Source organism: Lathyrus oleraceus, chromosome 4 (assembly GCF_024323335.1).
Source record: "Lathyrus oleraceus cultivar Zhongwan6 chromosome 4, CAAS_Psat_ZW6_1.0, whole genome shotgun sequence".
NCBI lineage: Eukaryota > Viridiplantae > Streptophyta > Magnoliopsida > Fabales > Fabaceae > Lathyrus > Lathyrus oleraceus.
In genome coordinates this window covers 332,776,360-332,802,502 of record NC_066582.1, presented here as the reverse complement: position 1 = coordinate 332,802,502, position 26,143 = coordinate 332,776,360, and the positions used below count along the sequence as shown (strand labels likewise).

General features: G+C 37.0%; 1 protein-coding gene across 1 annotated transcript; it reads right to left on the bottom strand.

Moving 5' to 3' along the window:
• Positions 1–15,942: 15,942 nt before the first annotated feature.
• Positions 15,943–17,577, bottom strand: LOC127135500 (uncharacterized; the record flags this gene model as incomplete). Its single annotated transcript, XM_051062184.1, has 1 exon — positions 15,943–17,577. A coding segment is annotated over exon 1 (1,635 nt), but the record flags the coding sequence as incomplete, so codon positions are not given.
• Positions 17,578–26,143: the final 8,566 nt, after the last annotated feature.

Sequence of the window (26,143 nt, the reverse complement as noted above, 5' to 3'; positions counted from 1 at the left end):
TTGCCAACTCCTCTAAAACGCGATTTTTACGCTCCACAACGCCATTTTGTTGTGGAGTTCGAGGAGCTGAAAAGTTATGCTCAATACCATACTTGTCACAGTACTTATCAAAGTGATAGTTTTGAAATTCACCACCATGATCGCTACGAATTGTAACTATTTTGGAATTCCTTTTGTTTTGGGACAGATTTGCAAAATTCTTAAAAGCAGAAAAAGTTTCATCTTTGCTATGAAGGAATATAGTCCAAGTAAATCTAGAATAGTCATCAACGATTACAAAACCATAATAATTTCCACCTAAGCTCTTTGTCCTAGAAGGTCCAAAGAGATCCATATGGAGAAGCTCAAGGGGTCGTGAAGTTGAAATTACATTTTTAGATTTAAAAGAGACCCTCGTTTGTTTTCCCATTTGGCACGCGTCACATAGGTAGTCTTTTGAAAATTTTATTTTTGGAAGACCGACTACTAGATCCTTAGATACAACCTTATTAAGCAAATCGAAATTAACATGCGCTAAACGTCTATGCCAAAGCCAAGAATCATCATTCAAGGTAACTAGACATTTAGTACTTGTTAAAGATACATCAAAAAGGTCAAGCATATAGATATTGTTTACTCTTACACCCTTAAACACAACGTTCTGTTCAGCATGTTCAATTATGCAGCAAGTTTTTGTGAAAGAAACTTTATAACCCTTGTCACACAATTGACTTATGCTTAACAAATTGTGTTTAAGCCCCTCTACTAAATGGACATCAGAAATAGTAGTGGTAGAGGGATTACCTACACTACCTTTGCCAAGTATAGCTCCTTTGTTATTGTCTCCATAAGTAACATATCCCTTCTTCTTTGCTTTGAAGTCTATAAAAAGCGATATGTCACCGGTCATGTGCCTTGAGCAACCGCTGTCAAGAAACCATCTCCTATCTACGGAAGCAAGGCACTCATCCTACAATATCAAAAGAGAGAAGTTGGTACCCAATTTTCATTGGGTCCAAGTGGGTAAGTGCTAACATGGTTGCCTTTTGGCTTCCATTGATAAATACCTTTAGGAACAAGAAATCTTCTAAACTTGCATTTCTCAATGGTATGGCCAGCACGACAACAATAATGACATAAACCATGATGATGTGTTTGTTTATTCTTGTTCATTAAATCCTTTGGAATAAAAGAGTATTTTGCATATGATGGATTTAATGACTTCTTAAACAACCTAGAGTCAACGGCATAAGTAACCTTAGGTTGTAAAGCTTTTTCCAATTTGACCTTGAGAGTGTTTACCTCTTATTGCCAAATATGACAAGCTTCACAATACCCAACTTTACTACATCCATCAATGTCAATATTTTTTGAATTTTCTGCAATACTAGCTTTTAACCATTCTAAATCTTTTTCAGCTTTGTATACTTTACCTTCCAGAAATGAAAAAATTTGTTTATCGGAAGATAATCTTTTAAAAGCATCTACAACTTCGTTATGCAGTTTTTCAAAAGCTATTTTCAGTTCAGAAAAAGACATAGAAGAGAAATTATTATAATAGGCTTGTTTTACCTTTTTATCATTGATTTTCTTCTTGTGGTAGGACAAATTTTTGGTGTGAGCCATAAGACACAGATTTGCGGTTTCATCATTATCACTTGAACTTTGTGTGCTTGATGAATCACTATCATTTTCCCATGCAATGTAAGCTCTTCTTTGTTTCCTGTACCCTTTTGGTGGAGCTTTTCCTTGATCCTTATACTTCATAGGACAATCTATTTTATAATGTCCAGATTTACCACAATTAAAACAAGATCCTTTTCCTCTACTCTTCTTATTCTCTTCCTGTTTTGAATCTGTAGATTGTCTTCGAAACTTCATGAGGTTTTTGTCGGAATGCTTGACTCCATTCTTTCGAATGAATCTATTATATCTCCTTACAAAAAGTCCCATTTCCTCATCATCCGAATCTTTGTCACTACTAGAATCATTGTCACTTTGCTCTTTTTGTGAGGACTTAGAGCTAGAGGCCACAAGAGCTATTGGCTTCTTCTCTCCCTCTTTGTCTCTCTTCTTCTCCTTTTCCTTTTTACTTTTGTTCTCAAACTTTTCAAGACTTTCTAATGCTTGCTGATGTTCTTCCAGCTTTCCAAACAGAGTTGTAATCGTAAGTGTCGTTAGATCGTTGGCTTTCTTAATAGTTGTTACTTTAGGTTGCCATTCCTTGCTAAGACATCTCAGAATTTTATTAGTAATTTGAAAAGGACCATTTTCAATGGCAGCCCATACTAGCCTATCAACAGAATTTATATGAACTCGCATGCAGTCTTTCCAGTAGCCGTAATTTTCATCGTTGAAAATCGGCGCTCTATTATACGCCCCCTTTGGTTCAGAATCCATATCGTTATAGGCAGCCACAGAACACCAGCGAACCGGCGCTCTGATACCACTTGTTAGACGGTGTGGCTAGTGATCAAGAGGGGGGGTGAACAGATCACCTCTTTTAAATAAACGGATTTAAAAAATCTTATCAGAGTTACTGAAACTTAGCGGAAAATTACAGTCCCGAATCGACTTCCGTCTAATCTGAACCGCTACTAGAAAACCGGACACACGAATTTATTGCTGGATTTGAATTAGAACGATAACGATTATTAACACCAGAATATTATCAAATCAAATGCACTTATCACTAAATTCTAATTCCAATGAATAAAACTCAGCTGACAGTTTTGTCAAACATTTGGTGTGTATGTGATCAATGATGAACAATGGTGGAGTTTAGATAAAGAAGTTTTCTTGCCACTATTGTATCACGAAATGTATAGCCACAATACACCAACTGAAATCACAAAACTGTTGAAAACGTAAAGATAGATAAGGAAAGAATACAATACGTAGAGATTTGGTAAGGAAGTTCCCCACTGTCGTCCTCGCGTGTGGGTACGTCTCCCTCTCAATTTCAAATGAAATTGAGAACTGTAATTATCAATAATGCCGAATTCGTTGATACAAGGTTTCAATACAAAGACAGAAATCTAAATCCCAAGATCTTCTTCTTGTATAAAACCTCCACTTGATCTGAGCTCGATCAAGAATTTCCTGCAAGAAATTGCAAACAATTCACCGGTTCCACGACCTGTTTGCGAAATTACCCAATTTCCAAACCCTACGCTACGACTGAATCTGTTCTGCAAACGTGACTAATAAACCCGCAAGAACACTCCAGTTCTTGAAGGACAAACCATTTGGTTTTTCCTCGAAACCCCCTTCAACCTTCAACTCAGCTAGATCCTCGATCGTTCCACTGAACACCTCAGCTAGATCCTTGATCGTTCCACTGAACGTTATCTCGTTGATCCTTTAATCCAAAGAACAAGAATGATTATGTGTTGATGTTCTTGAAGAAAAGAGATTGAGAAGATGAAGAAGATGAAGTCTCTTTCAGGTTTCTAACTGCTCAAAACAATTGCTGCTACACACTCCTTTGATTTGTGTTACAACTGTTTTTCACTTCTGAATTCGTACTACTTAACTGAGCTGTCAAAATACTTCTTATATGTGAAAGACAGAAACTGTTAGTAGACAAAACAGAATTATGTATTGATACAAAAGATTATGCATCGATACATACTGTAGCTTTGATTAATTTTAGAGAATTAATACAAGCATGTATAAATACAAAGCTCGTATGTATCGATACATAGAACATTTTAACTAAGCATGTATCTATACAAAGCTCGTATGTATCGATACATAGAACATTTTAACTAAGCATGTATCAATACAAAGCTTGTATGTATCGATACATACTGAAGCAAAAACGTTTTGTGATTTAAAACAAATTTATGTATCGATGAAGATGAACATGTATCGATACATACTGACACAAAACAGTTTTTATGAGTTCTTTTAAGAAATGTATCAATGTGGATCTTTATGTATAGACACGAAACAATAGTATAGGCTAAAAACACAAATGAAACATGTAAAATAATGCACAACCAACAATTAGACAATGATCACACAATTTGATATCATTCAAAACTTATTCAAAGTAAAGAATTTGCTCACAGATCATGCATATAGAAAGCATCGTACTGGTCGTCTCTCATTTCGGATCCATGATGAGTAGACGTATCAGAAGGCTCTGCATGATCTCCATCTCCTTTGCCTCCTACCGGTATCTGAACCAGTCTCTTCTTGGTGGGGACGTAACTCTCGTCTTGGGGGTTCAAATATGGTGTGCCATCATTCCTTTTTTCCCTAGCTTCTTCCTCCTCAATCCTCTCTCTTTGAGCAATTGCGAGCATTGTCTCCAACAGTTGATCCATTTTCTCTTGGATCGTATTGATGTCTGTCCTCATGGTAATTTGGTTAGCCTCAACTTGCTCTAACGTCATCTTGTAGGTGCTTCGTGTCTCGTATCGAAATTGATTAGTCATGTGGCTGGATAAAGGGTAAAAAGGTTGGGTAAGTTTTTTTGAATTTTTATGAAGCATGATGCATAATGAAGATGCGAATGTCATGCGTATTTCATTTTCAGGGAATCGTTCGAGTTTCATTAGTTGTTAGTAATTCGAAGAAACAAGAAATACTTAGAATAGCAATAATGGAGTAATTTTTAAACGTCATTCATTCAAGTACATGACATAGGGGTCCAAAAGGCCATAGTTCGAAAATACATTTATTAAAGGAACAAAATATAAGACATAAGAAAATTAAACTGCTGGTTTTCTGGCTTGAAGCTCTTCTAGTTCCTCCTTGAAACTCTTCAGCAACCCTCTATAGAGCAGAATGAAACTAATTATGGCTGGAGGAGTTATATCTTCCTTCAATTTGTCGAGTGCGTCTCTTAACTTCCATGGTAATTCTTTATCCGCCCAATTACAGAACCCCACTAGCCCATCAAGCTTTGCACGAAACTTATCCATATCTCCTTGCAAGAAGTCTATGGTCTTCTTAAAGGATTCATAATCTTCAATCACATAGTTGTTGGTGTAAGCCCTAGAGGCCATACTTTTGGTACTTGTATCGAATTATTTATTAATAATAAAAGGTTTTTTCTTTATTACATTTGTTTAATAAAGTCCCTAGATTAGCTAGTCTGTTTAATGTATCAAGTATGACTTAATCATGAGATCACATTAAACATAAGGACACTATTCTTAAAGTATCCGTAGTCGAGCTTTAGTGTGAAGTGGGATAACATTAAAGCATTAAGATTATTATGTTTGTAGACTGATGATCACATCTCATGGATCATGGATAAAGAGTTATCAAGTCTTAAACATAGGTATGAATATTAGGAGTAATATTTATACCGGATTGACCCGCTATGAGAATACTATATAGAAAGTTATGCAAAGTGTCATAAGTTATTCTCATGGTGATAATGGTGTATACCACTCTTCGACCTGAAACCAATATGGACCATAGATGTAGAGTCGAGTACTTTATTGCTGATCCAACATTGTCCGTAACTGGATAACCATAAAGACAGTTGATGGGTACTCCACGAAGCATGCTGAGGGACATGAGTGACCTAGATGGAATTTGCCCATCCTGCATAACATGATAAATGTCTATGGGCCCAATATTGAACTGGACAAGGATGACACGGTCTATGCCTTGTGTTCAATATAGACATAAGGGCAAAAGGGTAATTATACACATAAGTATTATCACAGAAGGTTTTCTCAGATCACATGACATTTTCGTGTCTTGGGTAGCAGTGATGTGTTGCTAGATACCGCTCACTGTTTATTATGTTAAATACATGATTTAATATAATTGCCAATGCCGCGAAAACCTATAGGGTCACACACAAAGGACAGATTGATGAGAGATAGAGTAACTAAGGAACACCGTAAGGTACGGTTCCCTCAAGTGAATTGTAGAACATCGTAAAGGTACGGTGTACTTAAGTAGAATACGAAATATGGTAAGGTACCATGAGCTTAAGTGATTTTGGGCATATTATAAGATATGGGCCAAAATACACTTAAGTGGGCCTTTTAGCTTGAAGCCCACACAAGTGGTTCTATAAATAAAACCCTTGTGCAGAAGCATTGATTACGGTTGCATTATTTTCATTTTCTCATTCTCTCTCTCTCTCTCTCACTCACTCACTCACTCAAAGCCTTCATTCGTACCAGCTAGCACTGAGATTGAAGGAATTCGTTCGTGTGGACTGAGTAGAGACGTTGTCATCGTTCAACGTTCGTGATCGCTCCGTGGATCTGCATCAAAGGTTTTGATCGTCACAAGAGATCTGCACCAAAGGTTTCAATCGTCACAAGAGGTAAATATTCTATCACTAATCATGACCATTTGTAAGGATCTCTAAAGGAGAAAATTTTAATTTCCGCTGCGTTTTGGATCGCAATTCTCCTTCAATAGTCTCGCTCCTTCAACCATATGGAGTTGTCTTGGTGTAATGACTCTAGCTAGTTCTTCCAATAGCTGGTATACTCTTTTGCATCTCTTACTTCTCGACACTTCTCCTCCCATATCATGGGTGAAACCCTAGAAGCTTCGGTGGCTATGTTCTTAAGTCGGTGTTCCTGATCTACTTTAGCCTTTGCATGACGAACAAAATTGGTGAGCTCTTTAATCTGAGCCCCAAGTGTATCCCTTATCGTCTTGTTTTCCTTCGTGGCTAGATGCCACCAACGCTCATTGTCTTGACATTCTTTCTGAGCTCGTCGTAGTTGACCCTTAAGAGTATCTAAACAATGGTTAGCTTGTTCTAATCCCACTTTGATCTTTTTCCTCTTATGATCCTCTTTGTTGAATTTTTCCACATGTGCCTGAAGTTGTGCCTCTTTTCTCTCAAGCTCCCACTTCATGGTGTTTTTCTCATTGATGGTTTGTTGGAGTTTTATCTGCAACTCTTCATTCTCTTTTTCTAGCTTTGCCATGGTGGTCTTGAGTTCCTCCATTTCTTCAATAGGGACATCGGTGAGCCTAGGTTCAGGAAGAGGTATAGGTGTCCAAATGACAAATGGCATTTTAATCATCTCCACCCTTTCCTTTACCCACTGAAAATATGGTTCTTTTGTAATCCCATTTTCTCTCCCTAAATTAACTTTCCTTTTTCGATTGACATTCTTCCAAGCCTCTTTGATTCGTTGGAACAAGCTAGGATTCTCAACCCCAAAGTCAAGTAATAAGAAAGCTTCCAAAGATTTTGCCTCTAGAGGACCTTCCATTGGGTAGCCAAGTTGTCTGAGTGATAGAACCGGGTTAGCATTCACACATCCTTGAGTTCCAATAAGTGGTAGATTAGGGAAATCCCCACAGCTGAATATGATGTCTATGTTGATGTATTCTTTGAAATACCAAGAGAGATCTTTGGATCGGAGTGATCCCAATCTCTGAGGCCAACTAACATCTGTCTGTTCAACCCAAGCACATGTCTTCGGAATATGTTCTAGAAACCATTGATATAATAAAGGATCACAACAAGCAATCAATCCCTTCTTCTTAGTGTACATATGGCTTATGTAATAGTAAACATCAGCTAATAGAGTGGGTACTAGGTTCCCAGTAAGGAAAACACAAATGGCAGCCATGTCTACGAAACCATCCATATTCGGGAACAGGACGACGCCATAGATGGCCAATGCAATAGCAGAGTAACAAGCATCCCAACTTTCTGATTTTAATAGGGTATGAGCTCTTTCCAAGAGAAAATTTAGCGAGAATCCTTTGGTATTCCCTTTGGTCTCTAGGTTAGCCTCTGCTTCCTTTTCATCCATGTGAAGCGTGCTAGCAATGATCTCAAGGGGCAAAGATTCATCTATCCCTTCAAATAGTGGCTTGTTCTCCATAGGAATCCTAACAAGACACTCGAATTCTTCCAACGTTGGTGCTAGCTGGAAGTCTTGGAACGTGAAGCATCTTAAAGGTAGGTCATAGAATTGGGCCAAAGTGATTAAAGTTGTATAGTCTACTCGTTGGTTGAGGATATTGAGTAGGTTTCCATAATTCTTCCCAAAGTTAATTCTGTACACCGGGTGCATCTGAGAGACCAAATCACCTAAGCTCTTTAGATCGGGATCCTTGAACTTGAAAGAGTAAATGTTTCTTTTGCTTGATTCCATGTTTCTTGAATTCCTGCAACTCATGACACTCAGATTCCTTGGAAATAAAATAATATGAATGTTATGTTATGAATGATGTTATGTGTGCTACAGGCAAGTCAATATACAGGTCGTGAGAGCGTGTATTCTTGGTTACGAAACAAAACCCTTTTGGGAGGATGCTAAAGTTAAGAGGTTCCCAAAGTCATCAATCACTATTTAGGAAGGTTATTGTCATGACAAAAACTCATCTGCAAATAACATCCCCAAATAGAGTCTCGTTTGGGTGAGGCCTTCGTATGGTCCCAAAGAGGAAGACTCCTAGTGGGTCCATACTACACAACTCTCGAGTCCAAGGTTCTAATAAGGTGCTCGGAGTCATAGATTGAGATTGGGAATACCATTGTAAGGTAGTAATACGCCCAAGGGATCTCATCTGATTGGATCTTTCGTATTAACCCAATAAGTCTGGGACTTTTCAGGTAGATACTACATAACCACCAGATATATTGGGTTAAAAGGTCCCTAGAGTCATTGATCCAACTTGAGAATACTATCATCGTGACGAAAACTCGTCGGGCAATAATATTACAAGAGAATCTCCTCTAGGCAGGGTCTTCATATCTTCCCAACAAGGAAGACTCTTTGTGGGCGCCCACTACGCAACCACCAACTTAATCTTATGGTTTTTCTCAGACTCGGGTGGAGAGCCTATCTCACAAAGTATCACCAACCAGAGAACCCCAATAATACATTGCCAATAAAACATCATACAATAATTATGAAAACATAATAATAACAAAATAAATAATAAACATATAAACAAAATTAACACACAATACATCAATTGAATTAAATTAGGCTTCACTCTCTTTTGCTTGGAGCTATTCCTCAGCAGAGTCGCCATCTGTCGCATCTCGAAAAATACGATTCCTCGCGATGGTCACGGAAAAGTTACGTTCGAACAGACTCACCACCAAACTGTATTTATCCCAATGAAGGAATAGGGAAATATCGATAAAACCTTTAGGAAATAGAATAATGGTCGTCGCAACCATATTCGGGTTCAGGAGTGGATTACGTAAGGGGAAGGTATTAGCACCCCTTACGTCTGTTGTACTCAACGGGAACCTTTTAGTTCTAATGTGCGTTTCGAGTGTTAATTTAAGTTTTTTTGTTATCTCCGGGTAATAAATATATTGAAAATAGAAATGGATGTGAACCTCAGAAAAAGGAAAAGGGAGGTTTTTTATTAGTGTGCTCGCGAAGATACAGCAATCTCCTGCCTACGTATCCTTATGGTGTAATAAGGAAATCAGAGCATTCGTAGTTCGGGGAACTACGGTTGGTTGGTGTCTTTTAGTGAACAGCTGTTTTAGGTCGCGTTCTAAAGGCTAAACGTTGGCTTGTCTACTCTCGGCGGAGGCTTAAGCACTAGTTTGTTGTGTGCATTAGAAAGGATTAGACAGTGTTCTTTCTGAAAAGAGTTTTGATCATATGAGGGTGACAAGTTAGATTAATATGTTAGACGTTTTGATTGGTTGAGATGTTTTTGGTTGGATGACGATCACTCGGATGGTTGAGTAAGACAACTCGTATCCTTACAGTCGGGAAAGGGAATAGAAGACTCTAGACCACTTTCTTTTTCATCCTTGATTATAAAAAGGATTTGATAGTAGTTAAGGTGTTTTGAAAGGATGACGAATACTCGGATAATCGAGTAAGACAACTCGTATCCTAATAATCGAGAAAGGGAATAGAAGACTCTAGACCGTTTTCTGTTTCATCTGAATATTTATGAAAATAAGGTTGTATATGTTTGACGTATTTTAGAATGAACGACAAGTACTTGAACGACTGAGTAACACAACTCATATCCAAGCATTTAAGAAGAAGAGTTGAAAGCTCAAAACCATCTCCTTTTTCATATAGTTTGTTAAGAAAATGATTTAGTTAAGTTGTATGTTTGCGAAGAAATGACAATTGTTCGACTGACCGAGTAAGAGAACTCGTATTTGACCAATTGAGGAGTGAAGTTGAAAACTCAAAGTCGACTCCCTTTTCATTTAGCTTACTGTGAAAATATTTTGATTTAATCGGGGTTTGGAGGTTTGTAGAGGAACGACAACTATTTGACTAACCAAGTAAGAGAACTTGTATTCGAATAGTCGAGGAGAAAAATTGAAGACTCAAAGTCATCTCCCTTTTTTATTTCTCGTTGTAAAAGACTTTGATGTATTTGTCCTTAGGTGGATTAGAAATGATGATTATTCGATTAGTCGAGTAAAAGAGTTCGTGTTTAAATAATCAAGGAGAGGAATTGAAAACTCAAAACCATTACCTCTTTTATTCCTAAGTGAAATAACATTTAATTGTGACCAGGTATTTTAATTCTTAATAAAGAATACTCAATGTTGGATCGAGGTTTTAAATTTGTATTTTATGAATGAATTGAATTTATTTAGTGAATAGTTCATCTAATCGATTGATTAAAATTGAATAGGTCTCATTGTAAGAAGGCCCTAGAGTAAGCCATGTGAGGTTGGTGGCGATACTTTTACAAGTAATCGACTTACAAAGGTGTTTGAAAATGGGCTCGACTTTGAATAGAGAAATATGTGATTTATTTTTGAAATTGGTTCGAATGATTTTAAATCGGTGAAAATGACATAATCTTCTCACAATTATAACACGTCATACGTATGTATTCAAGACTCAGTATAAATAAATAAATACAAAATAATAATACACATACATTCCACAAAAATAAGTAATTATCTAAATTATAAGTGATAGTAATAATAATATAATTAATTACTTAAATAAATAATAAATTGTTTGATTAAATAATATGAGTAATTAAATAGTGATAATATAAACAAACAATTAATTAGGTATTAATAATAATATTAACAACATATATATAATTTTGAAAGTAAATGAAATAAATGAAATGAAAGTAAATAAAATATTTAAATATTGTAAAATAATTAAATAATTATCATTTAGGAATTAATAACTATCTAATATATATTTTATAAGTGTTTATGAAAAATATAATAAAAAGAAAGAACAAATAAAAAAAATGAAGAAAATGGGCTAGGCAAGAGAAGGCCCAAATCTGGGCGGTAATGAACAAAACAGGGGGTTCGTTTGGAAAAAAGAGTCTTCGGGCCCAACCTGGGTTGGCCCAAAACGAGACCAGCAAGGCCTGTAAGGCCTGGTCAACTGTTGACCTTGTGAGGAGGTTCTGGACCCTTAGATGTGAGGACTTTGACCCAGTCAACGAATCAAGAGGTAGGCTTGAGCGGGTGCACCAGCATATGGTGGGGGGATCCATACTGTAACACCCTTCTAAAATACCCCAAATATTTAATTAAAATAACAACATATCAATCAGAGTAAAGATGCAATTAAGGGTGTCACACAACCACTCCACACCATAATAACTGTCATGCTTCTTTATTTAATCAAAATAACATTTTTGCATAATTCGCAGCGGATAGAAATCAAATCAACCAATCAAAACATATAACATATTACATGTAAAATGGGTCAACAACCAACAATAAAACAATTAAACATCCCGTCCCGATGTTACATCTATCAGAGCATGACCCACTAAGGAGACTACACTAGACTCCAAGCACTAGCTTCTACTCAATCACTGCTCGTTACCTGAAAAATAGTTGTAAGGGTGAGTTCCTCAATCGATATAATAAGCATTATAAAATATCATGCAATGTTAAGTAATTTAACACGTTTCATCACCCAAATCAGATTACACATTCAGCAACGGCAATATCAACTCAATCATACTCAACATCAACACAACACCCAACACACAACACACATATAATACTGGAATACATCCATTCATATTTTACGCCATACAACAAACCAACAAAATGCAACTCTAATGAGACTCGACTCATCATGCATGTGGTACCATTCGGAGTAAAACTCCCAACTTAAAATCATTGCCATTTTATTGGGCATCAAGGCATAAGCCTTCAACTTTCAACTTAAAATTTGCCAATCCAGGCCAAAGTGGTGTGAGCAAAGCTCCGACTTAATGCATATGAATTTACATGACATACACGACTTTAAATTCCCACAACATAATAACAATAGCAACACAACAATATTTTCAACACAATCAACTTAAAATCAACTTTGGCTCACCAAGCCTACAACTCAGAATCTTTTACAACTGTCCGTACACGGAAACAACTTCACACTCATTCATACTTGTATCAACACTTCATAACATAAACCCAACAAAATTACTCATCACAATTAACTATAATAGGCCAATCACCAATTATGTTCACAACATTAAAATATCAATTTTTCCAATTTCCAACAGTGTTAACCGGTTAACGCAGACAGAACAGCAATTTTCACAAATTACAACAGTGTTAACCGGTTAACACCCTGGGTTAACCGGTTAACGCAAGACAAACAGCAATATTTCATAATTCAATACAGTGTTAACCGGTTAACATCCTGGGTTAACTGGTTAACGCAAGACAGAAAGCTGTTCCTGCGCTAACACGAAGCAGAATGCAGAATTCTCCGCATTTTCCGCCGTTGGAGGACTTCCGGACCTCCGATTCCAATTCCGTAAGAAGCGATATGTTCGGAAAATCACAACACACTCAAATACAGATTCAATTACAACTTTAACACAACTTATCCAACACAATTTCTCAGCATTCCACATTCCCAATTAGGGTCAAATCAACGGTTTATCACTACCCATTACATGTTAATCTATAATACCCATTAAACGACGATAAACCCCCCTTACCTGATTAATCCGGCAAATCTTTGAGCTCCAAGCTTTTCTCTTCTCCAACCTTTGCCCTTGCTCTTCCTCTTTGCCCTTTCTCCACTTTCCACTTTTCAGCCGCTTCTCTGTTTCACGTAAAACTCTTTTTACCAAAATGGGATTCCTTTTCCTTATTTCACACTTATATATTTTCCAATTTATATTATTATCCCAATAATAATAATAATAATAATAATCCCATAATTCCAATTACTTAATTAAGTTAATAAATATAATATTAGCTTAAATTAAATAATTATTTATTTTTATTGGGGTGTTACAACTCTCCCCTACTAAAAGAGTTTTCGTCCTCGAAAACATACCTCAAGCGAATAACTCAGGATAAGACTCCTTCATCTGACTCTCAAGTTCCCAAGTCACATTGCCACCTGCTGGTCCTCCCCAAGCTACCTTCACCAAGGCAATCTCTTTACCCCGCAACTGCTTCAACTCTCGATCCTCGATCCTCATAGGTGATGTTTCAACAGTCAGGTTATCTCTCACCTGTACATCATCCACTTGGACTACATGCGACGGATCGGGAATGTACCTCCTCAACTGAGACACATGAAAAACCTCATGCAAATTCGCAAGTGACGGCGGTAAAGCGATACGATAGGCTACCTCTCCTATCCTCTCCAAAATCTGATAAGGACCAATAAATCGAGGTGTCAACTTCTTCGACTTCAAAGCTCGACCAACCCCAGTTATCGGAGTAACACGAAGAAACACATGGTCTCCCTCTTGAAACTCAAGTGACTTCCTCCTCTTGTCGTGATAACTCTTCTGACGACTCTGAGCAATTCTCATCTTCTCCTGAATCATCTTAATCTTTTCCGTAGTTTGTTGAACAATCTCCGGTCCAACCACAGCACTCTCACCGGACTCATACCAACATAACGGTGTCCGACATCTCCTACCATACAAAGCTTCAAACGGCGCCATACCAATGCTCGAATGAAAACTATTGTTGTAGGTAAACTCAATCAAAGGCAAATAACAATCCCAAGTACCTCCCTTTTCCAAAACACAAGCTCTCAAAAGATCCTCTAATGACTGAATCGTCCTCTCAGTCTGACCATCAGTCTGCGGATGATATGCAGAACTCAATCTCAGCTTAGTTCCCAAAGCCCTCTGCAAACCTTCCCAGAACTTCGATGTAAATCTAGGATCTCTGTCCGAAACAATACTCGACGGAATACCATGCAAACTTACAATCTTCTCAATATACAACTCAGCTAATCTCTCTAACGGATAATCCATTCTAATCGGAATGAAATGAGCCGATTTCGTCAATCTATCAACAATCACCCAAATAGCTTCAAAACTCTTACTTGTCCTCGGTAAACCAGAAACAAAATCCATACTGATACTATCCCACTTCCACTCTGGAATAGCCAACGGTTGCATTAGCCCAGACGGCTTCTGATGCTCAATCTTTGACTTCTGACAAGTTAGGCACGCATACACAAAACGAGCCACATCTTCTTTCATTCTGGGCCACCAAAATATTTTCTTTAAATCCTGATACATTTTAGTAGCTCCTGGATGAATACTCAAACTGCTTCTATGACCCTCTTCTAGAATGCTTCTTTTCAAAATCGCATCATCAGGAATACAAATTCTTTCCCCCAATTTCAACACACCTCTCGCATCAATCTTAAAGTCACTCTTCTCTGATTGACCATAACGATTAAGGATATCTACTAATTTCACATCCAATGTCTGTGCCTCTCGGATACTATCCATAAAATCATTATTAATCTTTAGCATTCCTAGCATTACACTCTGCGGGGTTACTTCGCAAACCAAACTCATATCACGAAATTGCTCAATTAATTCCAACTCCTTAATCATCATTGCTGACACATGCAAGGTCTTTCTACTTAAAGCATCGGCGACAACATTTGCTTTTCCTGGATGATAATTCAACCCGAAATCATAATCCTTAAGCAATTCTAACCACCTACGTTGTCTCATGTTCAGCTCTTTCTGATCAAATAGATACTTTAAACTTTTATGATCGCTGAAAACTTCAAATCTGGAACCATAAAGGTAATGCCTCCAGATTTTTAGCACAAACACCACAGCAGCAAGTTCAAGATCATGCGTAGGATAGTTCATTTCATGAATTCTTAATTGTCGCGACGCATAAGCAATTACTTTATTATTTTGCATGAGCACACCTCCTAAACCCATCAATGAAGCATCACAGTAGATTATAAACGGTTCCTCCGGATTTGGCAAAGTCAAAACCGGCGCCGACGTCAACCTCCTTTTTAATTCATTAAAACTTTCTTCGCACTGAACATCCCACACGAAAGCTTTACCTTTACTAGTTAATTTAGTTAACGGAAGTGCTAACTCAGAAAATCCTTCAATAAACCTTCTATAATATCCAGCTAATCCCAAAAAGCTTCTAATTTCGGTAGCCGACTTAGGGGTCTCCCATTGCAAAACAGCTTCGACCTTGGAAGGATCTACAGCAATACCTTTTCCTGAAATTACATGGCCGAGAAAACTGACTTCTCTTAACCAAAACTCACACTTGGACAGCTTCGCATAAAATTTCTTATCTTTCAAAACATCCAACACTAATCTCAAATGTTCCTTGTGCTCTTCTTCGGACTTAGAGTAAATCAAAATATCATCAATAAATACTACCACAAAATGATCCAGATAAGTATGGAAAATACGATTCATGTATTCCATAAATACTCCCGGCGCATTAGTAACACCGAAAGGCATCACAGAATACTCATAATGTCCATACCGAGTTCTGAACGATGTCTTCTGGATGTCTTCATCTTTCACCTTGATCTGATGATAGCCCGATCTCAAATCAATTTTTCTGAACACACAAGCACCCACTAATTGATCCATCAAATCATCTATTCTCGGTAGTGGATACTTATTCTTAATCGTTACTTTATTCAATTGTCTATAATCAATACAAAGCCTCATACTACCATCTTTCTTCTTTACTAGCAACACTGGAGCTCCCCACGGCGACACACTTGGTCTTATAAACTTCTTCTCAAGTAAGTCTTCCAATTGCTTCTTTAATTCATACAATTCCGATGCCGACATTCTATACGGTGCCATCGAAATAGGCCTAGTACCAGGTACCAGATCAATAGTAAATTCAACTTCCCTCTCTGGCGGCACACTAGGAATTTCATCAGGAAAAACTTCAGGGAATTCTTTCACCACTAACAGTTCCTCAATCTTAGCTTTACTCTCAACCGACAACGTCGCCATCAAAGAAAACATCTGAGCTCCCTCTTTCATCAATTTTCGCAATTCTCCGAAAGGTAATAAGTCAACTCCTTCCTCTTCAGGAGTGGAAAACCTTACTGACTTATGATGACAATTTATATGAACATAATTATACTCTAACCAGTTCATACCAAGAATTACATCCATCCCATCCAACGGCAAACATACTAAATCAACATAGAAATCTCTATCGAAGATCGACAAAGGACATTTTAAACATACCAAAGAAGTAGTTATTGATCCCTTAGCTGGGGTCTCAACAATCAATTCACCATCCAAAGCGGACAATTTTAAACCCAGTCTTCGAGCACAGTTAGCAGAAATAAAACAGTGTGTAGCACCGGTATCAATAATAGTAATTAAAGGAGTACCATTTATGAAACATGTACCTCGGATAAGTCTGTCCTCACTGGAGGTTTGAGTTCCGGTCAATGCGAACACTTTTCCAGTTTGAGATTTCTTTGGCTTCTGACACTGACTTCCAATATGCCCCTCTTCGCCACAATTAAAACAAATCATTTCCTTGTGCTTGCAATCAGCTATTGCATGGCCAGTCTTACCACAGCGAAAACACCTCTTTACTTCAGCAGTGCATACATTACTCTTATGACCAGCCTGACCACATTTGAAACAAACTATACCAGCAGGAGCACCTCCCCTACTAGTCCTCTGAGCCGGAGCAGCTCCTTGTTTCCCTTTTCCCACTGGAGCATCATACGGCTTGCCACGATTTTGATGTTGCTTGCCCCTGCGGTCACTGACAATCTTGTAATGAGCATTATTGTCTTCTTCAAATATCCTGCAGCTATCAACCAATTCAGTAAAAATGCGTATCTTCTGATACCCAACAGCCTTCTTAATTTCAGAGCGCAGTCCGTTTTCAAACTTGATGCACTTTGAAAATTCAGCACCAGCACCAGTGTAATGAGGATAAAATTTGGACAGCTCCACAAATTTTGCAGCATAATCAGTGACAGACATGTTTCCTTGCTTCAGTTCAAGGAACTCAATTTCTTTCTTACCACGGACATCTTCCGAATAATACTTTCTCATGAATTCCCTACGGAATACATCCCAAGTAATGACTTCACCTGCCACGGTCAACCTCTCGTGAGTCTCTAGCCACCAGTCATCAGCTTCGACTGCTAGCATGTGAGTACCATACCGAACCTTCTGAGCTGGAGTGCAATCCATAACACGGAAGATTCTCTCAATCTCTTTCAACCATCCCAAGGCTGCATCTGGATCATGCTTCCCTTTAAACACCGGCGGATTCTCTCTTTGAAAAGTCGCCAAGCTACGTGATCCAGCATCTCCACCAGCATTTGGCAAGTTCTGCACAGCTTGTGCCATCGCTTGCATTGCGGCAGCCATTGCAGCGTCATTCCTTCCAGCCATTTCAACTTATCATTACAACACAACTTAAAGTTAGATTAGTAACAATACACAATTGTTAGACGGTAACGACACGACAACTGGCCGGACAGACCGACCTGCTCTGATACCACTAATGTAACACCCTTCTAAAATACCCCAAATATTTAATTAAAATAACAACATATCAATCAGAGTAAAGATGCAATTAAGGGTGTCACACAACCACTCCACACCATAATAACTGTCATGCTTCTTTATTTAATCAAAATAACATTTTTGCATAATTCGCAGCGGATAGAAATCAAATCAACCAATCAAAACATATAACATATTACATGTAAAATGGGTCAACAACCAACAATAAAACAATTAAACATCCCGTCCCGATGTTACATCTATCAGAGCATGACCTACTAAGGAGACTACACTAGACTCCAAGCACTAGCTTCTACTCAATCACTGCTTGTTACCTGAAAAATAGTTGTAAGGGTGAGTTCCTCAATCGATATAATAAGCATTATAAAATATCATGCAATGTTAAGTAATTTAACACGTTTCATCACCCAAATCAGATTACACATTCAGCAACGGCAATATCAACTCAATCATACTCAACATCAACACAACACCCAACACACAACACACATATAATACTGGAATACATCCATTCATATTTTACGCCATACAACAAACCAACAAAATGCAACTCTAATGAGACTCGACTCATCATGCATGTGGTACCATTCGGAGTAAAACTCCCAACTTAAAATCATTGCCATTTTATTGGGCATCAAGGCATAAGCCTTCAACTTTCAACTTAAAATTTGCCAATCCAGGCCAACGTGGTGTGAGCAAAGCTCCGACTTAATGCATATGAATTTACATGACATACACGACTTTAAATTCCCACAACATAATAACAATAGCAACACAACAATATTTTCAACACAATCAACTTAAAATCAACTTTGGCTCACCAAGCCTACAACTCAGAATCTTTTACAACTGTCCGTACACGGAAACAACTTCACACTCATTCATACTTGTATCAACACTTCATAACATAAACCCAACAAAATTACTCATCACAATTAACTATAATAGGCCAATCACCAATTATGTTCACAACATTAAAATATCAATTTTTCCAATTTCCAACGGTGTTAACCGGTTAACGCCCTGGGTTAACCGGTTAACGCAGACAGAACAACAATTTTCACAAATTACAACAGTGTTAACCGGTTAACACCCTGGGTTAACCGGTTAACGCAAGACAAACAGCAATATTTCATAATTCAATACAGTGTTAACCGGTTAACATCCTGGGTTAACCGGTTAACGCAAGACAGAAAGCTGTTCCTGCGCTAACACGAAGCAGAATGCAGAATTCTCCGCATTTTCCGCCGTTGGAGGACTTCCGGACCTCCGATTCCAATTCCGTAAGAAGCGATATGTTCGGAAAATCACAACACACTCAAATACAGATTCAATTACAACTTTAACACAACTTATCCAACACAATTTCTCAGCATTCCACATTCCCAATTAGGGTCAAATCAACGGTTTATCACTACCCATTACATGTTAATCTATAATACCCATTAAACGACGATAAACCCCCCTTACCTGATTAATCCGGCAAATCTTTGAGCTCCAAGCTTTTCTCTTCTCCAACCTTTGCCCTTGCTCTTCCTCTTTGCCCTTTCTCCACTTTCCACTTTTCAGCCGCTTCTCTGTTTCACGTAAAACTCTTTTTACCAAAATGGGATTCCTTTTCCTTATTTCACACTTATATATTTTCCAATTTATATTATTATCCCAATAATAATAATAATAATAATCCCATAATTCCAATTACTTAATTAAGTTAATAAATATAATATTAGCTTAAATTAAATAATTATTTATTTTTATTGGGGTGTTACACATACAGGATCCCCTGGTTAACTCAGAAGTCAAACTTGTGTGGCGCTAGAAGAAGGGGCCACTTGGCGCCCATGCAGCCGTCGGCATCACCACATAAAAATGGAAATTGAGAGAGAGAGCATTCATTTTCTCCTCTCATTCTCTCTCTTCACTTTTGAAAACAAAGTTGCTCTGTAACTTCTTCTTCTTCTCCGTCACCACCCCCGACCAAACTTACCGGAGAAGACGGTGGTGGCCGGCCAACCGTGGCGACGCCGCCTTCTTCTCCGGCGACCTCCAACCCTAAACCCAAACTTTTAAACACGAACCCTACTTGTTTTTGGCCGGTGATTTCATATCCGACCTTAGTTCTTCCAAAAACCTTTTCAAATGGCCGGATCGGCACTCCAAAAGGGAACTCAAACCTAAAACCTAACCCTAACGCTCTTTCTCTCACGACCCACAAAACCTAGTTCGTTCTCTCAACGAAACAAACCTAAACACTAAACAACAAACAGTTGAAAACTCAAACCCTAATTCTTAAATTTAACCTTCTACAGTCATGGTTTTGAGAAATCGATAAAGGGTTTTCAACCAGTGTGGAGATGTGAAGATAATGGTGCAAAAGTTCAAACGGGAATGGAGATTTTACTTGGTTGGAGTCAAACGCCGGCGACGTCTCCCCACCGTGCTTCAGATAAGTCACTTCGTCTTCTTAACTTCTCTTCGTCTTCCTCTTTCTTTGGTATTGAGTACTTTTGTTGCTTGGTTTGAATGTTAGGGTTTTGGTGCTTAACAAATTATTTTTTTATTGTTCCTGGATTCTCAAAAAAAATGTTTATTTTGTTATTTAGGGTTTTATGTTAGCATAAAAATATTTTGATAACTTCTTCTTGGATTCTCAAAAACCGTTCTCTTTTCTACTGTTAATCTCTGTTTTATATCAATGATGAATTTTTTTAGGTTTTTGAGATAACTTGTTAGGTTATCCTTTTTCCAGATTTTGTGGGATGATTATTCTATGGATTTAGAGTTGTTTGGATTGGATAATGGAACACATTCTTGGGTGTTCACTTTGGTTCACTGTGCAAAATATTAATCCGTCCATTTCATCAATTATTTTCCAGTTTTTAAGTGCTTATTTGATAAGCCCTTTTTAATCTCTGAGTTGGTTTTGCAGGTTTGTAAAAAGGTGAAGAGATATTGATTGAAAGGGAAGTTATGCGCCTGCTGTGGAGGTTGGAATTGGGGGGTGCTGTGAGTTCAACAGAGTTTGGAAATGTCTTTACAAGTTCGTTGCTCAACCTGCTGGACTTACAACAGTTTCCACTTTTTTTCGAATTTCTTTTGATGTAACAGAACTTTTAGATAAAGTGCATTTGGATTATGTATTGGTTGTTTGTAACATGTACAATTTTAATTTGAGACCACTTTTGGATAATTATGTAACCATTTTGGATTATTATGTGAACTTGCAATTATTTGTAACACTTTGGGATTAAAAATTCAATTACGAAATTAATCTCCTTTTTTTAAAACATTATCTCAATATTTTATTTGTGTTAATTAGTTAAAACATTAAAACTTTAACTCAAATTGAAAATGGATTGGGCCATAATGCAATTTAATTGGATTTTCAACTTTGTCAACTTTAGCACATTAATATTAACCAAAATAAAATGTGACAAAAGGTCTAAAATAAAATATGCCACAAATATTGCAATATCAACCTTAATCACAAAACCAACACATACACATACATATGATGACTTGACCTAAACCAACATACGCATACTTAAAAAAGATGCAAATTTAGTTTAAGGTTTTTATGAATGGTTTAGAGATTTGGCATATATATTTGAGATGTGCAATGGGCTTAATGACAAGTGATCATAAAAATAATCATGTCTCTTAATACTTACTGATAATAAAATGGACTTTGGACCAGTGATGTAAAAAGATTTGAACCATACTTTGCAATATTAATTATGGACATGTCTATGTGAATGGGCCTTTTGAAACAAAGAGATCTCATGGATAAACCAAAATGGGCATTGTTAACCAAAAATGCACATACCATCCCATGCTTCAGTAATAGCAGTAAGAGACAAATGCAACAGATGTCTTCTTTAGGATCTCAACAGATGAAAATGTCATTGAAGACTTGATGTCACAAAGGGCTGAGAAACCCTAAAATAGAACCTATGTCTTAAGATAAAATTCATGTCTTACAACATTGGGTAGTGAATGCTGGTTGAAGATTTTTCCTTACCCGAACAAAATTGGGGTATGACACGTATAACCAACGAAGATATCGATCTGTTGACATTATTGTTGCTTCTATAAAATTGAATAACTACCCGCTTAGGGGTCTTGAACACCATAATGATGACGTTCACATCATTTCCCATATCCCTTGACTGTTGCACCTGGATAACATTCTCATCCATCAACTTTTGAATATCTATCTTGACAATTATACATCCACGAGGATTCACATTTCAAATTACACAACTGTAAGACCCCAATTTTGAACCTAAGATCCCTCCTGCATTTCCAACATAAGCATTATCATTGGGATCATACCTTGGCATCCTCCTTACCCCTTTTCATTGGGTTTGTTTTGGGAGAGATCACCAAGCACTTTGTGATTGTATAATACTTTTATTTTGTCATTTTTCACTAACCAAAATACCAAAAATATGTCTTTGTATTTGCCTAACTCTTTTGTAGGTAGGGCATGATCCCATTGATCTATCAAGTCCACATCTAGGGTTTGAGACCCTCATGAACAAAGAGCACAACGATGGATTGATTCAAGGATGGTCATGAACATCATATATGAGTCCCAATGATCTCTACATGTCATATTGATCAAGTTTGCTTCAAGAGTTTGAGGGTGATTTGCCTTGGAAACCCTAGTTTGACTGGGTAACTTGAGTAACTTCTCCAACAAACTATCTCACCAATTGATCAAATTTATCAAGGGATACTTAAAAATTCATAATCTTATTCATATATGAGCTACCATGAGCCAATAAAGTCAATAGAATTGGAAATTAGCAAGTTGGTTGATGGTGGTTGGCCAGATGAATTCATCTAATCAAAACTGGGTCTCCCTAGACCCTATCTCCTACAATTTTCACCATATGAAAATACTTCCAAGAGAAAACTTACTATAAGTGACATTCTAAACAACTTTCATGTTGATAACTAGAGCTAGTTTTCCTTGGAAAAATATTTTCTATGTTGAAACATTATAGGTCATTTTGTCTAAACCCCAATTTGAAGGTCAACTTCCCAAGGCCATAACTTGCTCAATTTTTATGAGATGGAAGATTTCCAAGTTGAAAAATCAAATTAAGTGTATCTACTTCAACTTTGATGTTTGGAGTGGGAGCTAATTCAACTTTTTTGAGCATGTGATATGAGGCTACATTATAGGTCACTTTTGACCTATACCATTGATCAAGTGATTTTTCCAAACTTCAAAAATGCATAAATATATCATTTCAAATCCAAGTGACATGAAATTGGTGACCATTTTGAAGGTCTTTGAGATAGCTACAACTTTGATGAAGACATTTTTCTCATTTGAAGCTCATATAAAAAGTTAAGCAGGGTGGAATATTGAGACATATGGCTTGACACTTAGAAAATTTTGATATGTCAAATTTTCCCAAACTTCTACCTTAAATTACTCCAAGTTACAAGCTCCAAATGAAAAATTATTCAACATGAAACTTGTTCCTCTTCATCTCACCTTTCCAAAGAGCTCAAATTCATTCATTTTGGACTTGAGATGCATAGGCTGCACATGGCTTAAACAAGATGATATCATTTGGCATGGATCAAACTTCAAGCATCAATGTACATGTGCCTTGCAATCCAAGCCTACTTCAACACATCTGATCTTCAATTATGGACTTCAAACCATCATTTCATGGGCCTATGCGCGCCCATGCAACATTACATCACATTTGCCAAATTTGGAAAATGGAAGTGAGTGTGCAAATATCACATAATTCAGCTATAAATAGAGCTTCAATTACTCAGAAATTCACACACCATTGCGCCATCTTTGATCCCCCACTTCAAACCCTTCATTCTCATATGATAAGCCTGATAAATTCATTTGAATTTGAGCTTGAATCTCCATTGTTTTGGAATTCAATTCTCCAGGAATCCATTGCTTCTAAACCACTTGATCCTTCTCCTGCAAGCAAGTAGAGTGAGTCCAAGCAAAAGCAAGATCAAGATCCATCGAGTTCATACCTCCATTGAAGGTAATTTTCAGAAATTTTAAACTCTTCGATTCTCTTAAATTCTTACTCAAATGCATTGATTCTTTGGTTGTCTGAAGTCCTACCAATGTAGGCAAGAAGATTGAGTTGCTTTGAGGCCATATCGAAGCAACTCAGTTCATATACCTCAAATTTCAAATCCACATATCTCTTAATATATTTGGAATTGGAATTAATGGAGGTCAGATTCGAGCTCAATGCAATTTTTTCTTTAAGATCATGTCCTTGTTTCTTTTTTTGGTGATAGTTCATCTTGACCAGTCCGGTGAGGTTCACCGGAGAAGATGACCGGAGCTCTGGCTCCGGCGATGACTTGGCCAACCTCTGAACCACATGATCCTTCTCTCACGTTTTAATCCTAAGCGTTGGTGTTGATTACCACATTTGCCACGCAGTTGACTCACGTATATGTGGAACGCGCGCTTTGGATCATCAGATTTGCCACCTCAATTAATGAGGGAGATCTGATGGTCCACGTATTTTAGAATTTCTGAAATTTTATTTTAATTGCATTTTCTTCAATAATTCATATTAAATTCAATATTGATCCAAAAAATATGGGACTTTCACCAAAAAAATTCAAATATTTTTCTGTTTCATATTCTGAACTAAAATTATTTTTTGGATCATTATTAATATTTTTCATGAATTAATTGATTTTGCATTTGTTTTTAATTGTTTAAAAATATTTTTAAGTGTCCAAAAATCATGAAATTTTTTCTCCAAGGTCCTTTGACCTTGTTTGATCTATGATAAATCTCATGGCCATTTCTTTGGTGTTTTGATGAGATTTTAGGAATTGGACAAAACATATTTGATTTAAATGCACTATTTTATTATTTTTAGTTGAATAAATGCCATTTAAATTTTGTTGACCATTTGTATTGACTTGTTTGAGTTTGCTTGTTTGTTGTTGGGTCTTGGTCAAGGTTGATTTGACTTTGTCAAGTTAATATCATTGGATTTAAGGGATTGATGGGATGTACATTCCACCTCCCAAAATGAATGAATGATATTAACTTGGTAAAAGTCCTCCTTTTACCAATTTGTGATCTCATTCATCCCCTTCCCTCTTCATCTCATTCCTCTTCTTCATTCATTCATTTCCATTTGGCCTATGACATCTCAAAGTCCTAATGCTAGTTGATTGAAAAATTGACATGAGTATGGATGAGATTAGGCTACACCTTTTGCATATTTTTGGTGTGTGGTATGTTTCATGAGAATAGTTCATAATAATATGTCTCCAACATGCATTAACACCAAAAGTCTATTGCCCGACCTCAAATAGTTGTGACTTCTACATAAGTCCAATTACGATTGCTTAACATAGCGCTAAATTTGTGACATAAAAGGCATAAGCATTCTAGTTAGTGAGATTGTAAGTCTCCCCTCTTTCATGGTATTGTGTGGAAACTTGGCCTTCTTTCCTTCCTTTGGAAGATGTTTTAGTTCAAGGATTCATGCTTGTGATAAGTGGGTTGAGTGTTCTCCAAAGAATGTCTTGAAATGAAAAAGTAAAAGCAAAACAAAACTAACCTCTAACTTAATAACTATTAACATTTAATTGCAAGCTTTTACTTTAATGCAATTTACTTTTAGCACTCTATTTCATTTTCCATTGTACATATCATTCTAATTGTTTATGTTAATGCAATTTTCACTCTGTCCATTTGGACCATATTGTGTGATATATTTTGGTTGTATATACTTTGTTTGTTTGTATGGTCTTTGACCATTAATGTACATAATAACAACAAAAACCCTAAAAAACTTTTGAGTGGACTGTCGGCTTGATCTTGGACAAATGGACTTAGAATCTAGGCAACCTCCTTTTGCTAATGGACTTGGCCAATGCCAACTTATTGAAGAACCAAGTGCTTGCAATTTGAATTCATCTGATACATCTTTGGAGATCTCCCTAAGTTCATCTACAACATGATCATTGTGAAGCTGTTATTTTGAACCTGTGACTTATGGAATTCATCTGCTACATGAGCTATTTTGAAGAAGATCATGAAGTGGATAAGCTTGGATGAGGCCATCTTTATTTGATGCCTTGCTCTTCAAGATGTTATAATTGTGCATTTGTATGTTGTTTAATTCTAAAAAGTCCAATGGAATTTTGGGTTTCTATTGACATACTTGTCTATTGGATTGCTACACATTTGGTCAGATCTTTTCAACTCTAAACTTTTAATTTTTATGCATAGGATAGTCTCTTTATCTTCTCCCCATTTCTTTAATTTCAAAATCTCTCCCTCCATTTTCAAAATCTTCTTTGTGTGAACTACTTTGTTCTAAACTTTGACCACTTTTACAAAAAGATAGAAACTTTGGCCTTATGCCATTGCATTTTCAAACTTATTTTCTTAAAT